At 34.5% G+C, this 26,073-nt stretch overlaps 1 protein-coding gene across 1 annotated transcript in view; it reads left to right on the top strand.

The window, feature by feature from the left end:
- Positions 1-26,073, top strand: part of LMBRD1 (LMBR1 domain containing 1) — a 115,816-nt gene that overhangs the window by 27,324 nt on the left and 62,419 nt on the right. Inside the window, exons 4-5 of the mRNA XM_063097218.1 lie at positions 12,224-12,321; positions 25,325-25,392. Coding sequence (XP_062953288.1) covers positions 12,224-12,321; positions 25,325-25,392 — 166 coding nt within the window. The remainder of the gene's footprint in view (positions 1-12,223; positions 12,322-25,324; positions 25,393-26,073) is intronic.

Raw genomic sequence — 26,073 nt, 5'->3', positions numbered from 1 at the left:
AATTCTACTATCATGGGATTGTGGTCATTATTGGGACAAGCATATTCCTGGCTGAGTCTGCACATGTGTATATTGGAGACTGGAGAGAGCCCAAGCTAGTCTTATCTTCCTGGCTGCCCTGGAGGCTGTGTGCATGTGTATAGGAGACCAGAAAAGACCCAGCAGAAAGTAAAAGCCAGGACTGACATGAAAATGGCCTGAACTTTTAATGTGTTCTCCTACTAACATGCAAATATTGGTGAGTACTGGAAGCCTGACTGCCTCACGGTATTTGAGCAAAATTTCTTTCTGGTAATTGGCTGATCATTAACCTGTGCAAACACAGGGGCAATCCCTAGGAAGTCAAACTTAAAAACAAAAAAAGCAAGAATTAATTTTAAAAAGCCCCAAAACAAAAAAATAAAGCAACTGAGTATAGATATTAGCATCTGCACACCTTGTGGGAAACCGATTTCACAGATTTAACCTTGACAAATAACTGAACAAAGAAGCAAAACTGTAACAACAACCTTGAAGGGGAAGTAGCACAATCCAAAGTTGTTACAATATATTATCTAAACTGTCCAGTTTCAATAAAATTATGAAGTGTGCAAAGAAATAGGAAAATGGGACCCATGTTAAGGAAAAAAGCAGTCAGTAGAAACAGTATAAAATTAGATGTTGATTTTAGCAGACAGACTTCAAAGCAGCTCTTGTAAGTCAGGTCAAAGCCCTAAGGTAAACTATTTAAAGGAAAGTATGACAGATTTTCAATAAGGAGATAGAAATAATTTAAAAATCAACCAAATGGAAATTCTGAGATTGAAGAGTATAGTAACTAAAATGAAAAATTAATTAGAGTCTCAACAGCAGATTTGACATAGTAGAAGAAAGAAGTGATGAACATGAAGATAGATGATCTAATCCAAAGATGATTGAGGAGACAAGACTGAAGAAAAATCAACAGAACCTTAGAGACCTGTGGGTCAACATCACTCTTACCTGTGTAAGTGTGATGGGAATCTCAGAATGAAAGGAGAGAGAAAGGGGCAGAAAAAAATAGTTGAAGAAATTATGGCCCCAAACCAATCTGCACATCTAAGAAGCTTAATGATGCACAAATAGGAAAAATAGAGATCCTGACCTAGACACATTATTGTCAAAATATTCAAAGCAGCAAAAAAAAAAAAAAGTAAATGAGAGCATCTGTATTGCTTAATGACTTTCTCATGTAAAACAGTGGACATCAGAAGGCACTAGAATGACATATGACATATGTAAGGTGCTGAAAGAAAAAAAAGTCAAGATAAAACCACCTGAGAGAATTCATTGCTTAGCTTTATGAGAAATATTAAAGTTCTTTAGGATGAATGGAAATGACAGTAGACAGTGAATCAAATTCATAGGAAGAAATAAAAATTCCTAGGAATAGTCGCTAATGTAAATGGTTAATTATTAATATAAAGACATTTTTCTCCTTCTACCTTTAAAAAAACATAAGATTGTATAAACCAATCATTATACTACTATAACGTTAGGTTTATAATGTATAGACACAATATATATGGTGGTAGTAATAGCACAAAAGGAGAAGAGAGGGTTTAGAACTATATTGGAACAAGTTTTTTATTTTTTAATATTTTGTCTGTTTTATGCAAATATTAATTAAAAGTAGATTGTGACAAATCAAGGTATGTACAGTAATGCCTGTAGCAACCACCACAACAATCAATCCAAAAATATACATTAAAATAACTCAGGAATTAAGGTGGTACACTAGAAAATAACTATTTAATTCAAAATTAGGCAGCACAGGAGACGCCTGGAACAAGAAAGATGGCAGACCCAATAAAGTACAAAATGGCAAATGTAAATACAGCCATATCAATAATTGTTACATTAAATGCAAATAATCTAAATACCCCAATCAAATGACAGAAATTGTCAGAGTGGATAAAAAATCAAGATCAACCAATGTGCTGTCTATAAGAGAAACATCTTAGATTCTGAGACACAAATAGTATGAAAATTAAAGGTTAGAAAAGGAGATGCCATGCAAATAGTAACTATAACAGCTTAGGAATGATTATATTAATATCGGACAAAATAGACTTTAAGACAAATATTACTAGAGACAAAGAGGGGCATTTCATAATAGTAAAGGAGTCAATAAATTAAAAGGATAGAACAATTATAATTGTATATGCACCTATTACCAGAACTTCAAAATATACCAATCTAAAACTGACAGAACTGATAGGAGAAATAGACAAACAGTATTAGTTGGAGATTTGAGTAGCCAACTCTCTATATTGATAGAACTACACAGAAAATCAGTAAGGGATAAGACTTAAACAACACTATTGATAGACTTACATATAGAGAAAATACTGTCCAATGAATGTAGAATACTACTTGCTTTAAACACACATGGAATATTCTTCAGTATAGAATATGTGATAGGCCATGAAATAATTTCCAGTAAATCATACAAAAATGTGTTTTACAACCATAATAGAATTAAATTAGAAATTCACAACAGAAAGAAATCTTGGAAATCCATAAATATTTGGAAATTAAACAACATACTTCTACGTAACCTGTAGGTCAAGATGAAATCACAGGCAAATTGGAAAATATTATGAACTGAATGAAAATAAAAATGCAGCATATCAAAATTGATGAGACGCAGCTCAAGCAGAACTTAGAGGATAACTTAAAAAAATAATTTGCAAGTGCCTTAACTTTTACCTTAGGAAAGTAAGAGAAGAGCAAACTGAAGCAGAAGAAGGAAAATAAACATTAAAGCAGAAATCATTGTAATAGTCAGGCACAGAAAGAGAAATACCACATGTTCTCACTTATTGGTGGGAGCTAAAAATTAATATATAAATTCACACACACACACACACACACACACGCACACACACACACAAAACCGGGGGGGGGGGGGAGAAGATATAACAACCACAATAACAACCACAATTACTTGAAGTTGATACGACAAGCAAACAGAAAGGACATTGTTGGGGGGGAGGGAGAAGGGAGGGAGGTTTTGGTGATGGGGAGCAATAATCAGCCACAATGTATATCGACAAAATAAAATTAAAAAAATAAATAAATAAAATAAATAAAATAAAAATAAAAATAAATAAATAAATAAATAAATAAAAGACTAAGAATGAAGATCCCCTGAATCCACAGTTCAGTTTCTCTATCAGTGGGCTTATTCAGGGTACCCATCAGTAAACATTTATTGAAAATCCAAAATGCACGTTAAATATTATGGGATCAGCAAAAGAAATATAAAACATGAGCCCTTTCTTTAGGGAACTTTCAGTCTCACTGTAGAAAAGGCAAGGAGGAAGAGCAGGGCAGGAGACTTATAGGAAATAAAATAATAGACTCAAAGCAATTGGTGACATTGAAACTGTGTAGTTCAGGCTATCTATGCAATAACAGATTGCTACTATCAACATGGAATATATTGTAAAATTAAGAAATTGGAAAAAAAAATCATTGTAATAGAAAACAAAAAAAAAATAGAGAAAAATCAATTAAACCAAAAATAGGTTCTTTGAAAAAAAAAAAACAACAAAATTGGCAAGTCTTTAGCTAGATTGATGGCATGAGAGAAAGGGAAATAGTGAGGGAAAATGGATACAAATTATTAAAATAAGGGATGAAAAAGGTGGCATTACTTTCCAGAAATCAAAAGGATTTTAAAGGAATATTATGAATAATTTTATACCCAAAAAATAGATGAAGTGGACAAATTCTTAGACAGACACAATTACCAAAACTGATTCGAGAAGAAATAGCCTTATAGCAAGTAAAGAAATTGAATTAGTTATTTAAAATATTCATACAACGCTGGCTGTTTAGCTCATTTGGGAGAGCATGGTGCTAATACCATCAAGGTCAAGGGTCCATATCCCTGTACAGGCAGCTGCCACAGAATAAAAATTAAGTAAAACCTTATACCTAGATTTCTCCACTGGTGAATTCTGTCATATATTTAAAGAAGAAATTACACCAATCCTTCACAAACCCTTTTAGGAAATAGAGGAGGAAGGAATAATTCCTGCCTCATTCTTGAGGTAATTATTACTTTGGTGCAAAAATCAGACAAAGACATCACAAGAATAGGAAACTATGTGGACTATTCCTCATGAACGTAGACATAAAAACCCTTAACAAAATTTTGGGAAATTGAATGCATTGTCATATAAAAAGTATTATACACCATGGCAAAGTGGAATTCATCCTAAGAATGCAAAGTTGGTTTAATATTTGGAAACCAATTTATGTAACTTACTGTTAATAAACTATAGGACAAAAATTCATGATCATCTCAATAGATATGAAAAAAGAATTTCAAGTATCCATTGTCCACTAAAAACTCTCAGCAAAGTGCTTAGAGGAGGGGACAAAGGGCATCTATGAAAAACCTACAGCTAACGTATTTAGTGAGGAAAGACCGAATGCATTTGCCCTAAGATTAGGAATAAGGCAAGAATGTCTGCATTCACCACTGCTACTCAACATCATACTGGTGATTCTAGCCGGTGCAATAAGTCTAAATAAGTAAATAAATAGATAAATAAAATTAAATAAATTTATTTAAATGTTGATTTTTATTAAGTGTTTAAATAAGTACAAACTGGAAGGTAAGAATTAAGGCTGTATTATTTTCACAGCTGACATAAGATTTTATAGGTAGAAAATCTTAAGGAAGCTATATAAAGACAAATAAAACCAGTAAACGAGATTAGTAGGATCACAGGATGCAAGATTGATATGAAAACTAGAAACATATTCAAATTAAATGAGGAAAGCAGTTCCAGTCAACAACCATCAAAAGGAAAAAGCGCTTCAGAATAGATTTAACAAAAGAGATGTAATACTTCTAAACTGAAAAATACAAAAAACTGCTGATAGAAATTAAAGATGTTCTAAATAAGTAACGATTCCATATCAATATACATAATACTGTGAAGATGTAATTATGGCAGTGTTCTCTCAAAGTGACCTGTAAATTGAACACAGTCCTTATCAAAATCACATAGGCTTTTAAAAATTTTTTGAGAAATCCATGAGCCAATCCTAAAATTTACATGGAAATGAATAGGGTCTAGAGTAGTCCAAAACAATTTTGAAAAAGAAAAATAATATTAGAAAATTACATTATCATATCTCAAAACTTAAAACACAGTAAACAAGACTGTAGTATTGTAGATAGACAGGCATATAGAGCAATAGAATCGAATTCAGAGTTCAAAATTAAACCCTATATTCATGGTTAATTGATTTTCAGTAGCTATCCCAGTTCAGTTTAATTCAATTTAGTTCCAAAAATTTTTGCTGGGTAAGTTGGATAACCACATTCAAAAAAGTAATTTTTTTGAGGCTTACCTTACACAATACACAAAAATTAGCGCAAAAATCAACCATAAACCTAAACTATAAAAGTATAAAACTTCTATAAGAAATCAAAGGACATATCTGGTGACTTTCAGATGGACAAAAAGTTCTTAGATATGATGCTAAAAGCATGATTCATAAAAGAAATCTTAATAAATTATACTTTGTCAGTATTGAAAACTTTGTCCTTTAAAAGACACAATTTAAGAAATGAAGATAAGCCACAGAAAGGGAGAAAATATTTGTGAATCATATATATCTAAAGGGCTTGTATTCAGAGCCCTTTAGATATATATGATTAATATATCATATATGATATCATATATATCATATGTAATCATTAATAACAAACCACTCAATTAAAAAATGAGCAACTATTTGAATATGCATTTCGCCAGTAAAGATATATGAATGGCTTATAACCACATAAAAAGATGTTCAACATTATTAATGATTAGGGAACTGCAAATTACATTTTCAGTGAGATATATAACACACCAACTAGAATAGCTATGTCTTAGTCAGCTCAGGCTGCTATAACAAAATATCATAGACTAGGTGGCTTAAACAGCAAACATTTATTTCTCACAGTTCAGGATGCTGTGAAGTCCAACATTAAAGGATCAGCAGATTTGGTTCCTGATACAGGCCCTATTTCTATCTTGCAGATGGCTGCCTTCTCCCTGTGTCCTCACATTGGCAGAGAGAGAGTGCACTGTGGTCTCTCTTCCTCTTTTTATAAGGACACTAATCCATCATGGGGCTCCATCCTTATGCCCTCATCTAAATCTAATTACCTCCTAACCCCCACCTCCAAATACCATCATTTTGGGGTTAGGGTTTCAACATATGAATTTTGGGGGTACATAAATATTCAGACTGTGGTACCCTATGTAAGTAAACTTTAAATACTCCTAGATCTAGTGGCACCTTGTGATGCTACCACGTTCAGTTGCAAAAATTATTTGAGATCTTTTATACCCATGCTACATAGGCAGGGCTACTGAGAGCTTGGGATAGCTAGGGAATAAATGAGTTTGCCTATTTCTAGTACCAAATTCTGTTTCAGGAATTACATGTGGCTGCTATTAGTGTAGAAACACATGGCTTAAATATCGTATAGTTTTTCAGTCTCACTTAAAATAAGTCTGGAGATAGGATATCCAGGATTGGTACGGTAGTGCCATGATCGTGAGGGTCTCGAAATTTGTTTCTTTTCTTCTCTCCGTACTTAGCACATGATTTCCGTGTTATGGCCACCACAGAGTCCAAAATAGTACTGGAGTTTAAGCCATCATGTATCAATTTCAATCAGGAAGCAGGAGGAAAGGGGAAGGACAAAAAAGGGAATGCCAGCTGAAAGCAAAATAGGTATTAGATAAGCAGCTATCAGTTTTGGCCCCAGATTTGTTCAGCTGGGTACATGGATAATTTTAGAAGGCTTTTAGAGTTTCCAGAATATCTTTATACTTTGATCCTGTAAAACAAAAAGCTTTGTAATGGCTAATTATTCTATCACAATATTGGCTAAGTTATTCTTTGTCATAGTGTTTTAATTTAAAGTATAACTGTTTTCATTAGTAGTCAGGAGGAGTACATCTTTTGAACTTGAACAATTCAAAAGCCTAATGTAACCAAGTTAATTTTCCTGTGAGTTATAATTCAGTGATACACAGCTTTTAAAAGGCAGATTGCTTGCTTTGTATATATATAAAAAAATCACAGGAATTTTCATGTATTCTTTGCCACAGTTTTTGTCCAAGACCTTTTAAGAATTGATGGCTCTGTATTCACTTGTTTTCACTAGTTCTTGATAAGTTTTAAAAAAGAGCTTGTTATATGAGCTTAATTTTTGTCAATTTCTGTGAACATGAGGTTTTAAAATTTTTTTCTTAATGCATTCTTTGATGTTAGTGGCTCTACTAAACCAAAAGTCTGTTTATCTTTTATTTGCTAGTAGCAATCGTCTAACAAAAACATTTACAAGTAAAAGCATACTTTATAAGGATGTCAGGATATGAGAATGTCATAACTGTTGGAGTTAAGAATAATTTTCTTTTGAAAATAGCTGTGAGTTTGAAATAGAACTTTAAAAGGAATTACTCTGTTTCATGTTAGTGGTAGCAGCAATATATATTTTTTCCGTTTATAAATATATAAGCCCAACTTGACATTAGAACTGATCCAAAACATACAGTAAATTTTAATTTAATTCTATTTTTACATTTAACATTTATGGGCTAAAGGAAGACATCTTTATGAAAGACACAGAGAAAGACAATCAGATTACCAGAAAGTACATTGGTGTCAGGGAAACAAAGATTTAGAGCAGTTGTTCTAAACCTACTTTGCGTCACAGGCTACTGGGGGTATATTATAGAGTCTCTTCAGAATTGTCTGTTCCCCACTTTCTTCCTTCAGGTGTTGATTGCTAGAAACTGTCTTTTTGTGGGCACTGCTATCAGCATCATATGAGAATTTTGGTTGCCATGCACTCTTGTGTCTGTTTACAGTCAGTAGCTGCCCCAACCACTTTTTTGACTTCTCGTAACAGATTAGTTTTGCCAGTTCTAGAACTTCCTTAAGTTCAGTCACAGAAAATGTAGTTTTGTGCCTGGGCTTTTTTTTATTCAGGGTAAAGTCTGTGAGATTCATCCGTGTCTCGTATCTTATTTATTGCTGCGTGATAGTCTTTTGTATGAATATATCACTCATTTTACTTATCCATTCACCTGTTGATGGACGACATTTGGATCATTTTCATCTTTTGAGCCCTGCAAATAATGTTGCTATGAACATTCTTTTCGTGAAAGAGTTAATGCAGCAGACCTGATATTGTTCAACTCTTCTCTGTCTTCAGGAGGGTCTACTTATGTAGCTGACCCTTGAACCAACTCCTGGGAACTTAATCCTTGGAATGTTCCTTATGTTCCTAATTGATAAGATAGTTTATTGCTAGAGGAATAGAATTGTTGGGTCATGGTGATAGGTATATGTTTGACTTGATAAGAAACTACTCAGCATTTTTATATAGTGTTGTACCTTTTTTCACTCTCACTAGCAAAGTATGAGAATGTCAGTTGTTCCTGTTAACACTTGATATTACCAGTTTAATTTTAGCCCTTCTAGTAGATCTGTACGATCTCATTGTGAGTTTACATTGCATTTCCCTGATGGATTTTTTTTTTTACATTTTTTTAAATTTAGTTTTTTAATTGAAACAATTGAATATACATATCCATGGGGTACAGAGTTGACTATCAGTATTTGTGTGTAGTATGTGATGATAAAATCAATATTAGCATATTCATCATTACAAATCATAATTATCTTTGTGTCCCTTACCCAGTTACTCCCTAACTACCCTCTCCCTCCCCCTTTCCCACCTCTAGTAACTATAGGTCTCTTCTCTCCTTTTCAAAGTTTAACGTTTTATTGTGGTCATTCCTTCATTCCTCCCTTTCTCCTTCCCTCCCACTTATGAGGGGACATGCGGTATTTCTCTTTCTACACCTGGCTTATTTCACCTAACATAATTTTTGCTAAGCTCATTCATGTTGCTGCAAATGGCAGAATTTCATTCTTATGGTAGAGTAGTATTCCATTGTGCATATATGCCACGTTTTCCTTATCTAGTTGTCTGTTGATGGACATTTAGGTTGGTTCTGTATCTTGGCTGTTGTAAATAGAGCTGTGATGAACATGGGAGTTCAGGTATCACTTTGACATGATGATTTCCATTCCTTTGGGTATATACCCCAAAGTGGGATTGCTGGATTGTATGGTAGTTCTATCCATAGCTGAGAAACCTCTATACTGTTGTGTGTAATGGCTGTACTAATTTACAGTCCCACCAACAGTGTAGAAGAGTTCCCTTTTCTCTACTTCCTTGCCAGCATTTGTTATTCTGTCTTTTTGATAATAGCCGGTCTAACTGGGGTGAGATGATACCTCAGTGTGGTTTTTATTTCCATTTCCCTGATGATTAGTGATGTTGAGCATGTTTTCCATGTACTTATTATGATGAGCACCACTTAAAATGAGCTTATTGGCTATTGTATATATCTTCTATTGTGAAGCATCTGTTCAAGTCCTTCTTTTTTTAAAATGGGTTGTCTCTTTATTGACTTACAGGAATTTGTTTTGTACCTTGTTGTGCTGAGTGAATATAATGGTAACTTATGCAGTATAAGATCATTGATCACACAAGTTCGGGGACACCAGGAATGTTTTAAAATAGTCATTAGGCTCTTTCACAGTCTAAAGGCCAGTGCCATTAAGTAGCAGAAACATGCAGCATACTGAGGCTGAAATCAAACCTTACTGTCTTAATTTATCAAAGTTGTCGTATGGCTATCAGCCCATTAGAGTCTGTTGTGCAATTATCAGGTTTTTTCCTATTTTACACAGATTATTTGATTATTTAAATCACAATATGGCATGGTATTTAGGATGATTTACAATCTTGGCACTTTTTTTTTAAAGATTTAGAATACTTATTTTGGTTACTTTTTTGAATATATGTTTATTTCCATTGGTTCTTAGATTTGCAGTAGGAATGTTAATACTATTTGATTTGTAGTAGAAACCTCAATATTCATTATCCTAAAAGATTTAATGTTATCATTAGTTGCTCATAATTTTAAAAGATTGCATGAATTCTATTAATGTCTTTAGTGCTAAATTCAGTATCTGGCAGTCATTTTGTGATTTCTCAGTATAAATTAACTCTGACCTTTCTATTGGTTATTTAGAGTCCTCTTTGCTCTCAGTGTTTTTACTCTGTGTTGAATGTAGTGAGTGGGGGCTGTTTATAAGTGGCCTCCAGATAAATGAGATATTGCTAGCAATGATTAAGATTATGTTTAAAAATTCTGTAACTCATACAGTCATTCCTTCCAATAATAATTGGGGTCTTATTGTACATTACTAACAAGTGCTCTCTTTTTTTTCCATTTTTTTTATTGTGGTAAATTACACATAACATAAAATTTACCATCTTAACCATTTTAGGTATATGGTTCAGTGGTATTAAATGCATTCACAATCTTGTAATAATTATATAATATCATATTATATTATAATATCATAATTATCACCACCCTCCATGTCCATAATTCTTTTCATCTTGTAAACTGAAACTTCAATACCCATTAAACAATAATCCCATTCTCTCCCTACCCTCAGCTTCTGACAAACCACCACTCTACTTTCTGTCTCTATGATTTTGACTACTCTAAGTACCTCATTTAAGTGGAATTATACGGTACAGTCAGTTGACCCTTATTAATACGGAGATTAGGGGTGCTGACATCACTCCACATCCCAGTCAAAAATGAATTTATACATTTCCCCACATCATTACTTATGTACTTAAGTTGTTGACCCTGTGGAACCCAGGCATACCAAAAGTTGGCACTCCATATATGTGGGTTCCGCATCCCATGAATACTGTATTTTCAATTTGTTGTGGTTTAAATCTGCGGATGATGATGTCTCCTATAAGTGGTTTAAACTTGTGTTGTTGAAGGATCAACTGTATTTGTCTTTTTTGTAACTGGCTTATTTCGCATAATGTCCTCAGGGTTTATCCATGCTGTAGCATATGTCAGATTTTCCTTCCATTTTAAGGCTGAGTAATATTCCATCTTATGTATATGTCATATTTTGCTTTTTGATTTATCCATCAATGGACACTTAAGTTACTTCCATATTTTAGCTTTTGTGAGCAATGCGGCTATTAACATGGATGTACAAATAACTGTTCAAGACTCTGTTTTCAGTTCTTTTGGACACAGAGCCAGAAGTGGAATTGTTGGATAAAACGGTAATTCTGTTTTTAATGTTTTGAGGAAGCATCATACAGTTTTCCACAGTGGCTAACCATCTCCACCAAAAGTGTACAGGGTTCCAATTCCTCTAAATCTTTGCCACCACTTGTTATTTATTTATTTTTGATAGTAGCCATCCTAAGGGGTGTGAGGTGGTAACAAATGCTTTCTTTTACAAAGGAATACAATGATTATTATTCTGTAAATGCTTTATATAATTATACTATTATTTTTCATGAGCTTGTGGGTTTCTTAGGCTTATTAAGTTGCAAAAAGTTGTTTATGCTGTTTTTATTGGTAAATATAGTATATCTTTGGCTATTCAAATTTTAATATAAGCCCTATATTGAATTAAAAGTATCTCCAATCTAACCTTATTTTAAAGCAGATAAATAGTAATTCAGTTGCTCTGAATCTAGTTTTACTGTTCTTAGTACCTTTTCTCTATCTTGCATTTGTGTAAAATCAGTTTCATAATACTGCGTATTTTAAATTTAGGACAGGGAAATTACTTATATCAAAAGGACAGTATCATTTATAGCTGTTTCTTTAACTTGACAGAGTAACTAGCAAATATGTCAGTTGTACTCAATTTTAAGTTGGAATGAGTTCAAAAGTTAAAGTTCACTTAAATCACATGGTTCACAGGAATTTCTTAGCACTGTAGTTAGTACATAGTAAGAGTTCAGATGCTGGCTTCCACAATTGTTATTAGCACAATTATTGTCATCATTATTAGAAATTGCCCTATAGTTAACTTGAATTACAATTTGTTTTTCTAATAGTACTATTGATTTCTCAGGGCAGGGAATAGAAAATGCTGTTTAGATATCACATGGACACACAGATTTATGAGTATAGGGAATCAGATGAGGAAATGAATTTGGTAAGTGAATATGTATACATTTATACATCCATACATATGGATAGATAACTATGAAAAGAACATATGTGTTTAGTAGAACTCAATTTATTATTTATTTCCACAGCTTTATATTCTGTCATACTGTTCTGTGTATTCTTCTGGATCCCTTTTGTCTACTTCTACTATGAGGAAAAAGATGATGATGATACTAATAAATGCACTGTAAGTATCTTTATTTTAGAGGTCTCAATTTAGGGGAAAAAAGGTTATTTCCTCCCTTTTCAGAGAGTGATATGACTCAGTTTGAATTTATTCTACTGCAGTATTATCTAATAGAAATACAATGTTAGTTAGCCACATATGAAAGTCTAAATTTTCTAATAGCCACAATAAAAAAAGTAAAAAGAAACAGTTAAAAATAATTTTAATTATAAATTGTGTTTAATGTAATATATTCCAAATATTTTCTTTTTAAATGTAGTCAAAACACATTATTAACGAGGTTAAATTTATTTTTTTCATGCTGTGATATTTAGATTATATTCTACACTTACTGCAATTCAAGTATTCACTAGCCACATCTGTCTGTGACTATTGTTTTAGACAAAGCAATTCTAGAACAGGAGACAGCAAACTTTTTTTTTTTTTTAGTTGGGAAATAACTCGGTTTTATCTTACCAACAGTTTTTTTTTTTCTTTTTTTCTTTTTAATTTATTATTTCTTAATTGACCCATGATAATTGTATATATTTATAGAGTACAATATGATATTTGGGTACACTTATACAGTGTGCAATGGTCATATCGGGGTACTTAGCATATACATCACCTAAAACATTTGTCACCTCTTTGTGTTTGGAACATTCAACATCCTCTCAATCAGCTACTTGAAGTTGTACAGTAATTTGTTGTTGACTGTAGTCTCCCTATATTGCTATAAAACACTAGATCTTGTTCTTCCTCTGTCTACGATTTTATATCCATTGATCACCCTTTCTCTTGTCCCCACTTTTCCCTCCCCTTACTAGTCTCTAGTAACCACTATTGTATTCTCTACTTCTATGAGATCAACTTTTTAAGCTTCCACATATAATCTAGAACATGTGGTATTTCTTTTTTGTGTCTGGCTCATTTCACTTAATGTAATTTTCTCCAAGCTCATCTGTGTTGCTGCAAGTGACAGAATTTTATTCTTTTTTATGGCTGAGTGGTATTCCATTGTGTATATTGTTTATATATGCCACGTTTTCTTTATCCAAACATCTGTTGATGGACCTTTAGGTTGGTTCCAAATCTTGACTATTTGAATAGAGCTGCAGTAAACATGGGAGTGCAGGTATCCCTTTGGCATGATGATTTCCATTCCTTTAGGTATACTTAGTAGAGGGATTGCTGGATCATATGGTAGTTCTATTTGTGGTTTTTGAGAAGCCTGCATACTGTTTTCCATAATGGCTGTAGTAATTTACATTCCCACCAAAAGTGTACAAGAGTTCCCTTTTCTTCATGTCCTAACCAGCATTTGTTTTTCTGTCTTATTGATAGTAGCTATTCTTACTGGGGTAAGACGGTATCTCATTGTGGTTTTGATTTGCATTTCTTTCATGATTAGTGATATTGAGGATTTTTTCATATAGCTGTTGTCCATTTGTATCTCTTCTTTTGAGAAAAGTGCATTCAGCTCATTAGCCCAATTTTAAATTGGGTCATTTGGTTTTTTACTGTTGAGGTCTTTGTATATTCTGGATATTTATCCCTTGTCAGATACATAGTTTGCAAATATTTTCTCTGATTCTTCAGGTTGTCTATTCACTCTGTTGATTGTTTCCTTTGCTGTGTAGAAGCTTTTTAGTTTGGTATAATCACATTTTTTAATTTTTACTTTTCTTGCCTGTGCTTTAGAAGTCTTATTCATAAAATCTTTGCTGAGTCCTATATCCTGAAGTATTTCCCCTCTGTTTTCTTCTAGAAGTTTTATAGTTTCAGGTCTTACATTTAAGTCTCTAATCCATTGAGTTGATTTTGATATATGGTAAGAGGGAGAGGTCTAGTTTCATTCTTCCGCATATGGATTTCCAGTTTCCCAGCACCATTTATTAAAGAGACTGTCTTTTCCCCAATGTACATTTTTGGTTCCTATTTTGAAAATCAGTTGGCTGTAGGTATGTGGATTTAGTTCTATATTCTTTATTTTGTTCCACTGGTGTATGTGCCTGTTTTTTGTGCCAGTACCATACCATTTTGATTAGTATAGCTTTGTAGTATATTTTGAAGTCAGGGAGTGTGATGTCCCCCACTTTATTTTTTTTTTGCTCAGGATTGCTTTGGTTGTTCTGAGTCTTTTGTTTTTCCATATAAATTTTTGAATTGTTTTTTCTACTTCTGTGAAGAATGTCATTCGTAGGTTGATGGGGATTGCATTGAATCTGTAGACCACTTGGGTAGTATGATCATTTGACAACATTGTTTCTTCCAATACATAAGCATGGGATGTCTTTCCATTTTTTTGTGTCATCTTTAATTTTTTTTAATCAGTGCTTTATAGTTTCCTTGTAGAGATTTTTCACTTCCTTGGTTAAATTTATTCCTAGGTATTTTATTTCTTGTTGCTATTGTAAATGGGATTGCTTTCTTTATTTCTTTTTTCTGCCAGTTTGTGGTTGATGTATGGAAGTGCTATGGGTTTTTGTACATTGATTTTATATACTGCAACTTTATTGAATTTGTTTATCAGGTCTAGGAGGTTTTTGGTAGGATCTTTCAATTTCTGTTTATGTAAAATCGTGTCAGCACCAAACAGGAACAATTCGATTTCCTCCTTTCCAATTTGGATGCCCTTTATTTCTTTCTCTTGCCTAATTTCTCTGGCTAGGACTTCCAGTACTATGTTGAATAAAAGTGCTCAGAGTGGGCATCCTTGTCTTGTTTCAGTTCTTAGAGGAAAAGCTGAAAGTTCAGTATGATGTTAGCTGTGGGTTTGCCACATATGGCCTTCATAGTATTAAGATACTCTCCTATGCTTAATTTGTTGATAGTTTTTATCATGGAGGGATGTTGAATCTTATCAAATGTTTTTTCTGTGTCCATTGAGATGATCATATGGTTTTTTTTCTTTCATTCATTTGATGTAATCTATCATGTTTATTGATTTGTGTGTGTGAGAGCATCCTTACATCCCTGGGATAAATCCCACTTAATTATGGCATATAAACTTTTTGACGTGCTGTTGGATTTGGTTTGCTAGTATTTTATTGAGGAGTTTTGCATCTGTGTTCATCAGAGATATTGGCCTTTAGTTTTCCTTTTTTGTTGTGTCCTTGCTTGATTTTGGTATCAGGGTGATGCTGGCCTCACAGTATGAGTTTGGAAGACTTCCATCCACTTCAGTTTTTTGAAATAGGTTAAGAATTATTGGTATTATTCTTCTTTAAATGTTTGGTAGAAACTAACAGTAAAGCCATCCGGTCCTGGGCTTTTCTTTTTTGGCAGACTTTTTATTACTGATGGAGTCTTGTTATATTTTATTGGTCTGTTCAGGTTTTCTATTTCTTCTTGGTTCAGTCTTGGTAGGTCATTTGCGTCCAGAAATTTATCCTTTTCCTCTGTGTTTTCAAATTTATCGTCATATAGTTCTTCATAATAGTCTCTAATGATCCATGGTATTTCAGAGTTATCAGTTATAATGTCTCCTTGCCATTTCTGCTTTTATTTATTTGGATCTTTTCTCTTTTTTTCTTGTTCAGTTTGGCTAACAGTTTGTCAATTTTGTTTATGTGTTTTTTAAAAAACTAACTTCTCATTTGATTTATTATTTGTATGGTATTTTTAGTCTCATTTTCATTTATTTCTGCTCTGATTTTTATTATTTCTTTTCTTCTACATATTTTAGGTTTGATGTGTTCTTGCTTTACTAGTTTCTTGAGGTACATTGTTAGGTTGTTTATTTGAAATTTTTCTATTTCTTTTATTTAGGTGTTGTATTTGTTTCTGTTGCTTATAACAAAATACTTGGAACTGAGTGATTTATAAAGAAAACAAAATTTATTGCTTACAGTTTCTGAGGTTGGGAAGTCCAAAGTCCAGGGAACACATCTCCCAAGGCCTTGGTGGTGGCAGCAGTGACCCAGGAGTGTCATATGGCAGAAAATGGTGGAACAGAGAGAGAAAACTTCTAATGTGCTCTTCCCTAAAGCCTTCCAAACCATGCCCCTGAAGACCATTATCAAGCCATTCACTATGGCATGGTCCTGCAATCTAATCACCTCTTGAAGGCCCCACCTTTCAGTTACCATAATAAGATTTCCCACCCTCCCAACAATCAGTCATAGTGGAGGCCAAGTTTTTAGTACATAAAAGTTGGGGGACACATGTTAAGCTTCAGTCGGTTTGCGGGGGACATTCAATCCACTATAGCCATTTATTGCTATAAACTTTCCTCTTAATACTGCTTTGGCTGTATCCCATAGGTTTTTGTGTTTTGCATTTGTCTTTATCTGTTTCAAGGAAGTTTTTTTTCTTCTTAATCTCTTCTTTGACCCATTCATCATTCACAGGAGCATGTTGTTTAATTTCCATGTATTTGTGTAGTTTTGAAAGTTCCTCTTGTTATTGATTTCTAGTTTTAGTACATTATGGTCAGAAAAATTACTTGGTATGATTTGTTTTTTTGAAATTGTTGAGACTAGTTTTGTGGCCCGGCATGTGGTTAATCCAGAAGAATGTTCCATGTGCTGATGAAAAGAATGTGTGTTCTGCAGGTATTGGATGCAATGTTCTGTAAATGTCTGTTAGGTCCATCTGGTCTATGGAGCTGTTTAAATCCTGTATTTCTTTGTTGATTTTTTTCTCTCAGTTATCTCTACAATGCTGAGATTGGGTGTAAAGTTCCCAGCTATTATTGTGTTGGTGTCTGTCTTTCCCTTTAGATCTGATAATATTTGCCTTATATATCTGGGTGCTCTGGTGTTGGGTGCATAAATATTTGTTATATCCTCTAGCTGTATTGATCCATTATCATTATATAATGCCTTTCCTAGTCTCTTAGAACATATTTTGATTTAAAGTCTGTTTTATTTGATATAAGTATAGCTACTCCTGCTCACTTTTGTTTTCCATTTGCATAGAATATTGTTTTCCACCCTTCACTTAAGGTCTATGTGTGTCTTTGTAAATAAGGTGTGGTTCTTGCAGGCAGCATGTGGATTTGTCTTTTTTTTTTTTTTTCTTTTCATCCATTTAGCCAGTCTTTTTCTTTTAATTGGGGCATTTAATTTATTTACATTTAAGGTTATTATTGATATATGAAGTCTTAATCCTGTCGTTTCATTGCTTGTTTTCTGATTGTTTTGTATATATGCTTTGTTCCTTTCTTATTGTTCATCCTTACAAATTGGTGTTTTTCTGTATTGATAAGCTTTGATTCCTTTCTCTTTCTATTTTTGTGTATTGAGTCAACCAGTGAGTTATATTTTCATGTGTTTTCATGATGGTTGTTATCACTCTTTCTCTTCTAGTTGTAGGACTCCCCTAAGCATATTTTGTACAGCCAGTCTAGTGGTGATTTATTCCCTTATTTTTTGCATGTCTGAGAAAGACTTTATTTCTCCTTTATTTCTGAAGGATAGTTTTGTTGGGTGTAATATTCTTGGCTGGCAGTTTTTTTCTTTCAGTACTTAGAATATATCATCCCATTCTTTCCTGGCCTGTAGGACTTCTGCCAAGAAGTCTATTGTGTATCTAATGGGGATTCCTTTATAAGTGACTTGATGCTTTTCTCTGCTGTTTTTAGAATTCTCTCTTTGTCTTTAATTTTTGACACTTTGATTGCAGTGTGTCTTGAAGAGAAACTTTTTGGGTTGAATCTATTTGGGAACCTTTGAGCTTCCTGTATTTGGATGTTCACATCTTTCCTAAGACTAGGGAACTTTTCAGCTCTTATTCCATTAAATATGTTTTTAATACCTTTTCTGGTTTCTTCTCCTTCTGTAATGCCCATAATTTGAATATTTGTTCACTTAATATCATCCCATAAATCTTTTAGACTTTGTTCATTTTCTTTCTTTCTTTCTTTCTTTTTTTTTCTTTTGTCTTTCTGGGTTATTTCAAAACAGCTGTCTTCAAGATTTCTGCATGATCTAGCCTGTTGAGACCTTGCATGTATTTTTTTATTTCATTCAATGAATTCTAAAATTTTAAGATTTCTGTTTGGTTTTCTTTCCAATATCTATCTCTTTGTTAAATTTTCTCATTCAGATCATGAGTTGTTTTTCAGATTTCATTAAATTGTTTGTATTCTCTTGTATCTCAGTGAGTTTCCTTAAGATTATTAATTTGTTTCCTTTTCTAATAAGTCAGCAATTTTTGATTCTTTGGGATCAGTTATTGGAGTATTATTGTGTTTCTTTGGTAGTATTATCTTTTCTTATTTTTTCATGTTTCTTGTTTCCCTGCATTGGTATCTGTGTCTCTGGTGGAACAATTACCTCTTTGAATTTTGTACAGTGACTTACATGGGGAAGGACTTTTACCTGTCTGTGTGTCTTTGGGTGTTGAGTGGGTAGACTACAATGGTTTGTTCCAGATGGGTGCAGTAGCATAGACTCTTTTTATTTTTCCACTCTGTGTGGTTTGTGTGTGTGTGTGTGTCTGTGCGCGCGTGCGCGCGTGTATGCGCGTGTACGTGTGTGTGTCTCAGCGACCTATGCTTAGCAGGTTTGTGGTTGTAGTAGCACAGCTTTGCCAGGGATCTACTCTGTATTGGTTCTCAGGCTGGGAGTGTGCATGTGTTCACTGTGTGTCAATCATCTTTGGAGCTGTCTTACTAAGGATGGGGTTGCTGGATTGATTTTCAGGCTGGGGGTGTGGGCGTATGGCATGACAAGGATTCTGGGGCTGTTTCACCAATGGCAGAATTACTGTGCTAATTTTGTGACTGGGTGTTGGCCCACCAGCAGCATGTCAGCCAGGTTGTTTCTCACTTAGAAGCTTATGTGTATGATGACATAAAGACTCAGGGGCAGGTCCACCAGGGGTGTGACAACTGGGCTCTTGCTCTGAGTTGGACGCATGGTTGTTCTTTGGCTTAGCTGGCTGGCTGTGGGTCTGCTGGGAGCCAGTCCACTGTACCATTTTTGGGGACCAGTTGTGAGGTTGTACTTCCCTTGGTGGTTTGGGAGTGGGTCTGCCTGGGGTGGGACTGCTAGGCTGCTGCTTAGGTGGTAGGCAGGGCTGCTAGGCAGGGCTACAGAGAGAGAGAGCCCTGCTAGTTGCTTCTCAAACAGTGGGCGAGGCTGCTAGATGGGGCTGCAGAGAGGGTGTCTAGCCAGCTGCTTCTTGGGCAGTGATTGAGGCCATGAAGGAGGCATGTTGATGGGGTCACAGCCTGCTGATTCTTGGACAGTGGGCACTGCTACTAAAAGGGGGCTACAGAGAGGGGGCCCAGCTAGCCACCTCTTGGACAGTGGGTGAGGCTATTTGATGGGGTTGCAAAGAGGGGATCCAGTCAGCTACTTCTCAGGCAGTGGGCGAGGCTAGGAGGCAGGACTATCGAGGGTGAGATAACCTGGCCACTTCTCCAGGAGGCTGCAAATGCACTTTACTTCCGCCGGCCTGGGGTGTGTTTGTTAGGGTAGGGTTCCGTGAGATGTTTTTCCAGGTTGAGAGCTTGGGTACACAGAACTCAGCCCACTGGCAGTGGGGAGGATTTTGCCTATCTGATCACTGGCCACGGATGTGTGGGTATGTCAGTTCAGCAGGCCTGGGATTGGCTTCGCAGACATGCAGGACTGAGGTCACAGCCACTTCTGGGTCTAGGCTTCAAGCTCTTGGGATCCAGGCATTGTAGCCTTTCCTGTGAGTGATTTAGAATAACTGCTGAGCCTTAAGGCTGAGGAAGCACAGTGTCTACTAGCCCCAGGGCAGGGCATGCTCCCTTAGTGGATCTGGTTTCAGGATGGTGCCCTTCTGTATTGACTTGGGTCACAAGGGTGGGTTGTGGGGAGTGCACAATTTGTGCTCCTGTTTTGGAGCAATGTAGTGCATTTATTCTAGGCAGCTCCCCACACTTAGCTCTGGGCTTGCAAGGGCTGTGGAATCCTCTATCCTCCTGCAGTAGGAACTGCAGGCCTCTGTGATTCCTACTCGCCCCTCCCACCCACCATCTCCTTCCACCAGGGAATGTCTTTCCTGTGCCTTTCTATGCAGATTTGGTGGCCATGTGCCTCTCTCTCCTGTCTATGCTGCCATCCTGGCCTTTTGTGCTCCACAGGGATCTCACCAGTCTCTTGCTGCACTCCAGCAATCTCCCACAGATGTTTCTAAAAATATTTAGCTATTAGTTGTTTGGTCCTTTTCTGTGAGAGAAGTGTGCCTCAGACACCTCTAGTCTGCCACCTTGCCCTGACTCCCCAGCAAACGTTTTTCTGTAGAAGGCCAGGTAGTAAATATTTTAGACTTTGTGGGCCTAAAATATATGGTCTCTGTCTCAACTATTCAACTCTGCCATTGTAGTGTTAAAGTATCCATAGACAATACTTTTTTTTGTTTGTTTTAAAAATGTTTATTTTACACTTATGCTTGATTATTTCTTTGATTAGAGAAATCTCAGTTGAAAATCATTTTCCTTTAGGATATTGAAGGCTTTGCTCCACTGTCTATTATTTTCTTCTTTTAAAAAAAAAATTATTTATTAAGATTATTCATGAGATACAAAGCTAATTGTTCCCCCTCCTGCCCATGATGTGAGGGCGAGATTCATACTGGGGCATACTCATTACCAGAAATTACTTTTGCACCCTTTGTCCTCTCCCAATTATCCCCCAACCTCCTTCCCCCTCCCCTCCTGCTTGTGCTTTTGGGCTCATGTTCATAAAGCCTGTGCCCTGACCTAACTGCTGAAGTGTTTCACCTGTATTTTCCCTTAGTAATTTTACAGTTTTGGGTCTTATACCTAGGTCTTTAATCCATTTTGAGTTGATTTTAGTGTATGGTGAGAGATGCATATCAAGTTTCATTCTTCTGCATATGGATATCCAGTTTTCCCAGCACCACTTGTTGAAGAGGCATTCTTTTCCCCAATTTAGATTTTTGTTGCCTTTGTCTAATATCAGATGGCTATAAGCCTGAGGAGTGATTTCTGAGTTCTCTATTTTACTCCAGTTGTCTGAATGTCTATTTTTATACCAGTGTCATGCTGTTTTGGTTACAACAGCTTTGTAGTATAATTTGAAGTCAGGCAGAGTTATGCCTCTGGCTTTGTTTTCTCTGCTCAGGATTGCTTTGGCTGTTCAGGGTCTTTTGTTTTTCCATATGAAAGGTAAAATTGTTTTTCCATTTCTGTGAAGAATGTCATTGGTGTTTTGATGGGGATTGCATTGAATCTGTAGATCGCTTCGGGTAGTATAGACATTTTCACAGTGTTAATTCTTCCAATCCAAGAGCATGGAATATCTTTCCATCTTTTTGTGTCTTCTTTAATTTCTTTCAGAAGTTGTTTGTTATTCTCATTGTAGAGGTCTTTCACCTCCTGGTTAAATTGATCCCTAGGTATTGTATTTTTTTGGTGACAATCATAAATGGGCTTACTTTATTTCTTTTTCTGTTAATTCATGATTTGAGTATATAAATGCTACTTATTTGGGGGCCTTTATTTTGTATCCTGCAATGTTACTGAAGTTATTAACCAGCTCTAGGAGTTTTTTGATAGAGTCTTTAGGTTTTTCTCTGTATAGTATCATGTCATCTGCAAACAGGGAAAGTTTGACTTCATCTTTTCCAATCTAGACTCCCTTTATTTCTTTCTCTTGCCTGATTGTTCTAGCTAGTACCTCCAGTACTGTGTTGAATAGAAGTGGTGAGAGTGGACATCCTTGTCTTGTTCCTGTCCTTAAGGGGAAGGCCTTCAATTTTTCCCCATTCAGAATAATGGGCTTGGCATAAATGGCTTTTATTGTGTTAAGATATTTTCCATCTATTCCTAATTTGTTGAGAGTCTTTATCATGAAGGAATGTTGAATTTTGTCAAATGCTTTTTCAGCATCTATTGAGATAATCATATGGTCTTGAGCTTGTTAATGTGATGTATCACATGTATTGATTTTGTATGTTGAACCATCCTTGCATCCCTGGGATGAATCCCACTTGATCATAGTGCGTAATTTTTTTAATGTGTTGCTGTATTCTGATTGCTGATGTTTTGTTGAGGATTTTAGCATCTAGGTTCATCAAGGATATTGACCTATAATTTTCTTTTTTTGTTGTGTCTTTATCCGGTTTTAGTATCAGAGTTTTGTTGGCCTCATAGAATGAGTTTGGAAGAGTAGAATCTATTTCAATTGTTTGGAACAGTTTCATGAGAATTGGTATTAACTCCTCTTTAAAAGTTTGGTAGAATTCAGCTGGTAAATTCAGGATGGTAAAGCCATCCGGAACCAGACTCTTTTTTTTTGTTGTTGGAAGATCGCTAATTACCGTCTCAATCTCCTTCCTTGTTATTGGTCTGTTCAGGTTTTCTATCTCTTCTTGGTTCAGTCTTGGTAATTTATATGTTTCTAGAAACATCCATATCTTCCACATTTTCAAATTTGTTGTTATACAGCTGTTTATAATAGTCTCTAATGATTCTTTGTATTTCTGTGGTATCAGTTGTAATGTCTCCCTTTTCATTTCTAATTTTTGTTGTTTGGTTCGTCTCTTTCCTTTTTTTTGTTAATCTAGCTAATGGTGTGTCTTTTTTGTTTATCTTCTTGAAAAACCAACTTTTAGTTTTGTTGATTTTTTTCTATTGTTTTTTGGGTTTCTATTTCATTTAGTTCTGCTCTGATCTTAATTATTTCTTTCCATCTACTGCCTTTAGGTTTGGATTGTTGTTGTTTTTCAAGTTCTTTAAGATGTAGTGTTAGGTCGTTTATTTGGAGTCTATCCATTTCTTTGATATAAGCATTTACTGCAATAAATTTCACTCTTAGTACTGCTTTTGCAGTATCCCAGAGGTTTTGGTATGATGTATCTTTATTTTCATTAGTTTCTAGGAATTTTTTGATTTCCAGTTTAATTTCTTCTTGGACCCATAGGTCATTCAGGAGCCTATTATTTATTTTCCATGTGTTTGTACAGCTTCCAGCATTTTTCTTATTGTTTATTTCAAGTTTTAGTCCATCGTGGTCTCAAAAGATTGTTAGAATGATTTCAGTTTGTTTAAATTTGCTGAGACTAGATTTGTGACCTAATATGTGGTCTTTGCTGGAGAATGTACCATGAACTGATGCGAATAAAGTGTATTCTTTCGCCGTTGGGTGAAATGTTCTTTATATATCTGCCCAGTCCAGTTGGTCTAGGGTGTAGATTAAATCCTGTGTCTCTTTGACTTGTTGCCTGGAAGTTTTGTCCCACAGTGAGAGAGGGGTGTTCAGATCACCCACTGTTAATGTACTAGGTCCTATCTCCTTCTTTAGGTCTATGAGTGTTTGCTTGATATATCTGGGTGCCCTGGTATTGGGCGCAATCATGTTCATAATTGTTATGCAGAGATGGTACTTAATAAGCATTTTGTGATCTAGTAAAACAAGAGGTGGACCAGATGTGGCACATAGGATGTAGTTTGCTGACCCTCGTTCTAGGGCATAAAGAAGGAACACTTACAATTGTTCTTACTAATACAGGATGGTGTTTTTACAGAAATCGGACAAATGTGGCACACATGCATATCCAAAACTGCAGATTAATGTCACTTAAGTACTGATATAAAAATCTTACCTAAAATATTAGTAAATATAATTCAGGAGTTCTTTAAAAATATTATTAGTATTGTAAAACCTAGTTGGGCCTATCTTTAGGTTGCATGGGTGATTTGGAATCAGGAAATCTATTAATATATAGCAACCAATAGATCAAAGAAGAAATTGTATGTTGAAAGGTATTTGCATTAAGATCAGGAGCAAGTAAATCAACAATATTTTATATGATTCCTCAAATGATAATCAGTACAGTGTCTTAGAGAAAAAAAAATATGGTGCTTAAATATTTATAAAGAAGGTAAAAATTATTATTTGCAACTAATGTATAACTCTATACTTGGAAACCAAAGGTATGTAAGGTAATGTGGCTGGTTACAAATTTGATAAAATCTCAGTGAGATATGCGCTATCTCTATTCACTTTCTCTAAAGCACTTCATTCCCTACCCTTTGGTTGGTTTTAGGATTCTCCTTATCTTTTCTTTAAGTTTTTTTTCTAAAGACTATCTTGCCTCCTTTGTGAACAAGAACTTCCTGTATTAAATATGAATTTAAATTTAAAGAAGTGATTTTTAGAGATTTCATTAGTCTGAGAGGACAAATAATGTTATTTCTGATTTATTTAACTTTTTCTTTGAGATTGTTATTAACTTTTCTAACCATGTTCAGAATGTTCCATCTTTGTTTGTTTGTTTTTAGATTAAGTTATAGACACCAAAAAAAGTACAGCCTTTAAAAGTTCTTGGTTTCAAGTCCTTGTTTAATCACTTATGACCTGTGTGACTTAGGGCAAATTATTTAACCACTCTGGGCCTCAGCTTTCTTATCTCCAAAGTAGGGATGAGAGCACCTATCTTAGGGCTTTTTTGAGAATTAAGTCAGTTAACATATGTAAAGTTCTTACAATAGTGCCTGGCATAATATATGTTTTTGTGTATGTGAGTGTGTGTATATATATATCAAAGCATGTATGTATTTATATATGTGTGTATTTTTATATATGTGTATGTATATAGACTTGCATATATATGTATATATGTGTATGTTTATATATACAAAAATATATTTTATATATGTACACATATATACATATATGTATATTAAATGTTTATTATTATTATAACCCATTTTGATGAATTGGATTAGAGGCATTGTGGACTCTGTTTGCTCTCTGTTTTGGGGAATATGTTTTTAAATATTCTGATAATTTTACTAAAGTTGCCCACTGGAGAATTAAGCTTTAGGTGTATTGCTTATCACAAGGGCTTAACCACCGAAAAGATTTTAAAATCTATTGTATTTTGCAGAGATGCTTAGGATGTGATAGATACATTATTTATTCTTTAAATTTTAAGTTTTTTTTTTTAACAAGCCAAGCTTTACACTGTTGACTGTAAATGTATATTTGATGTAAAAGTACTGTCATACTGTTACAAGAATATTTTATGTTTTAAAGGGCTTGCTAAATGGTACATTTTTCCCTTTGTCAACTAGCAAGTAAAAACGGCCCTCAAGTACACTTTGGGATTTGCTGTGATTTGTGCACTTCTTCTTTTAGTTGGGTAAGTCTTGATTTTTTTATCCTGACAGTGGAAATAGAATTATTTGAATAATAGTAATAAAAGGCTTATTCAGAAAAATCTAGTAAAGAATAAAGCAAAATGTAAAAAGAACAAACAACCTTTTATATCACCACTGAAAATAGCCACAATTAACATTTTGGTCTATGTTCTTTAATCTCTGCATTTTTTATGTGCTTGAGTGCATGCAAAGTGCTCCTCTCTCCTTGCTTATACCCTCCATGTTTTACTTTTACACAAATGTGATTATATTTTATCTAACTCTTGGTTAACGTTGTGGGCATCTATTCAGGATAGTAGGTGTAGATCCATCAATTTTTTCTGTATTGCATTCCCTTCTTAGGATACAATTTATTTGACTGAACTTCTAGTGATGACTACTTGAATACTTACGATGTTTGTAGTTTTCCCATTACTATAAACAACAGTTTGATGAAAAATCCTTGTCCATGTATATTTTTAGGTATTTGACCCATCAATCTTCAAATCCTTGTCAAAGAGTTTCTTCCTTAATTCTTCTTCCTTAAGTTTTTATACTGATGTAATAATGTTTTGCAAAATTGTTTATGCATCTAAAATTTGTGCATGTTAGTGGAAGACATTTATCCTTGTTAAAATAGGTCTTGATTCTTTAACAAAACCTATTTTTTTACATTAGGAAAT

Source organism: Cynocephalus volans, chromosome 5 (genome assembly GCF_027409185.1).
Source record: "Cynocephalus volans isolate mCynVol1 chromosome 5, mCynVol1.pri, whole genome shotgun sequence".
NCBI lineage: Eukaryota > Metazoa > Chordata > Mammalia > Dermoptera > Cynocephalidae > Cynocephalus > Cynocephalus volans.
Note: the sequence above shows the minus strand (reverse complement) of the source record. Positions and strands in the feature narration are given on the sequence as shown.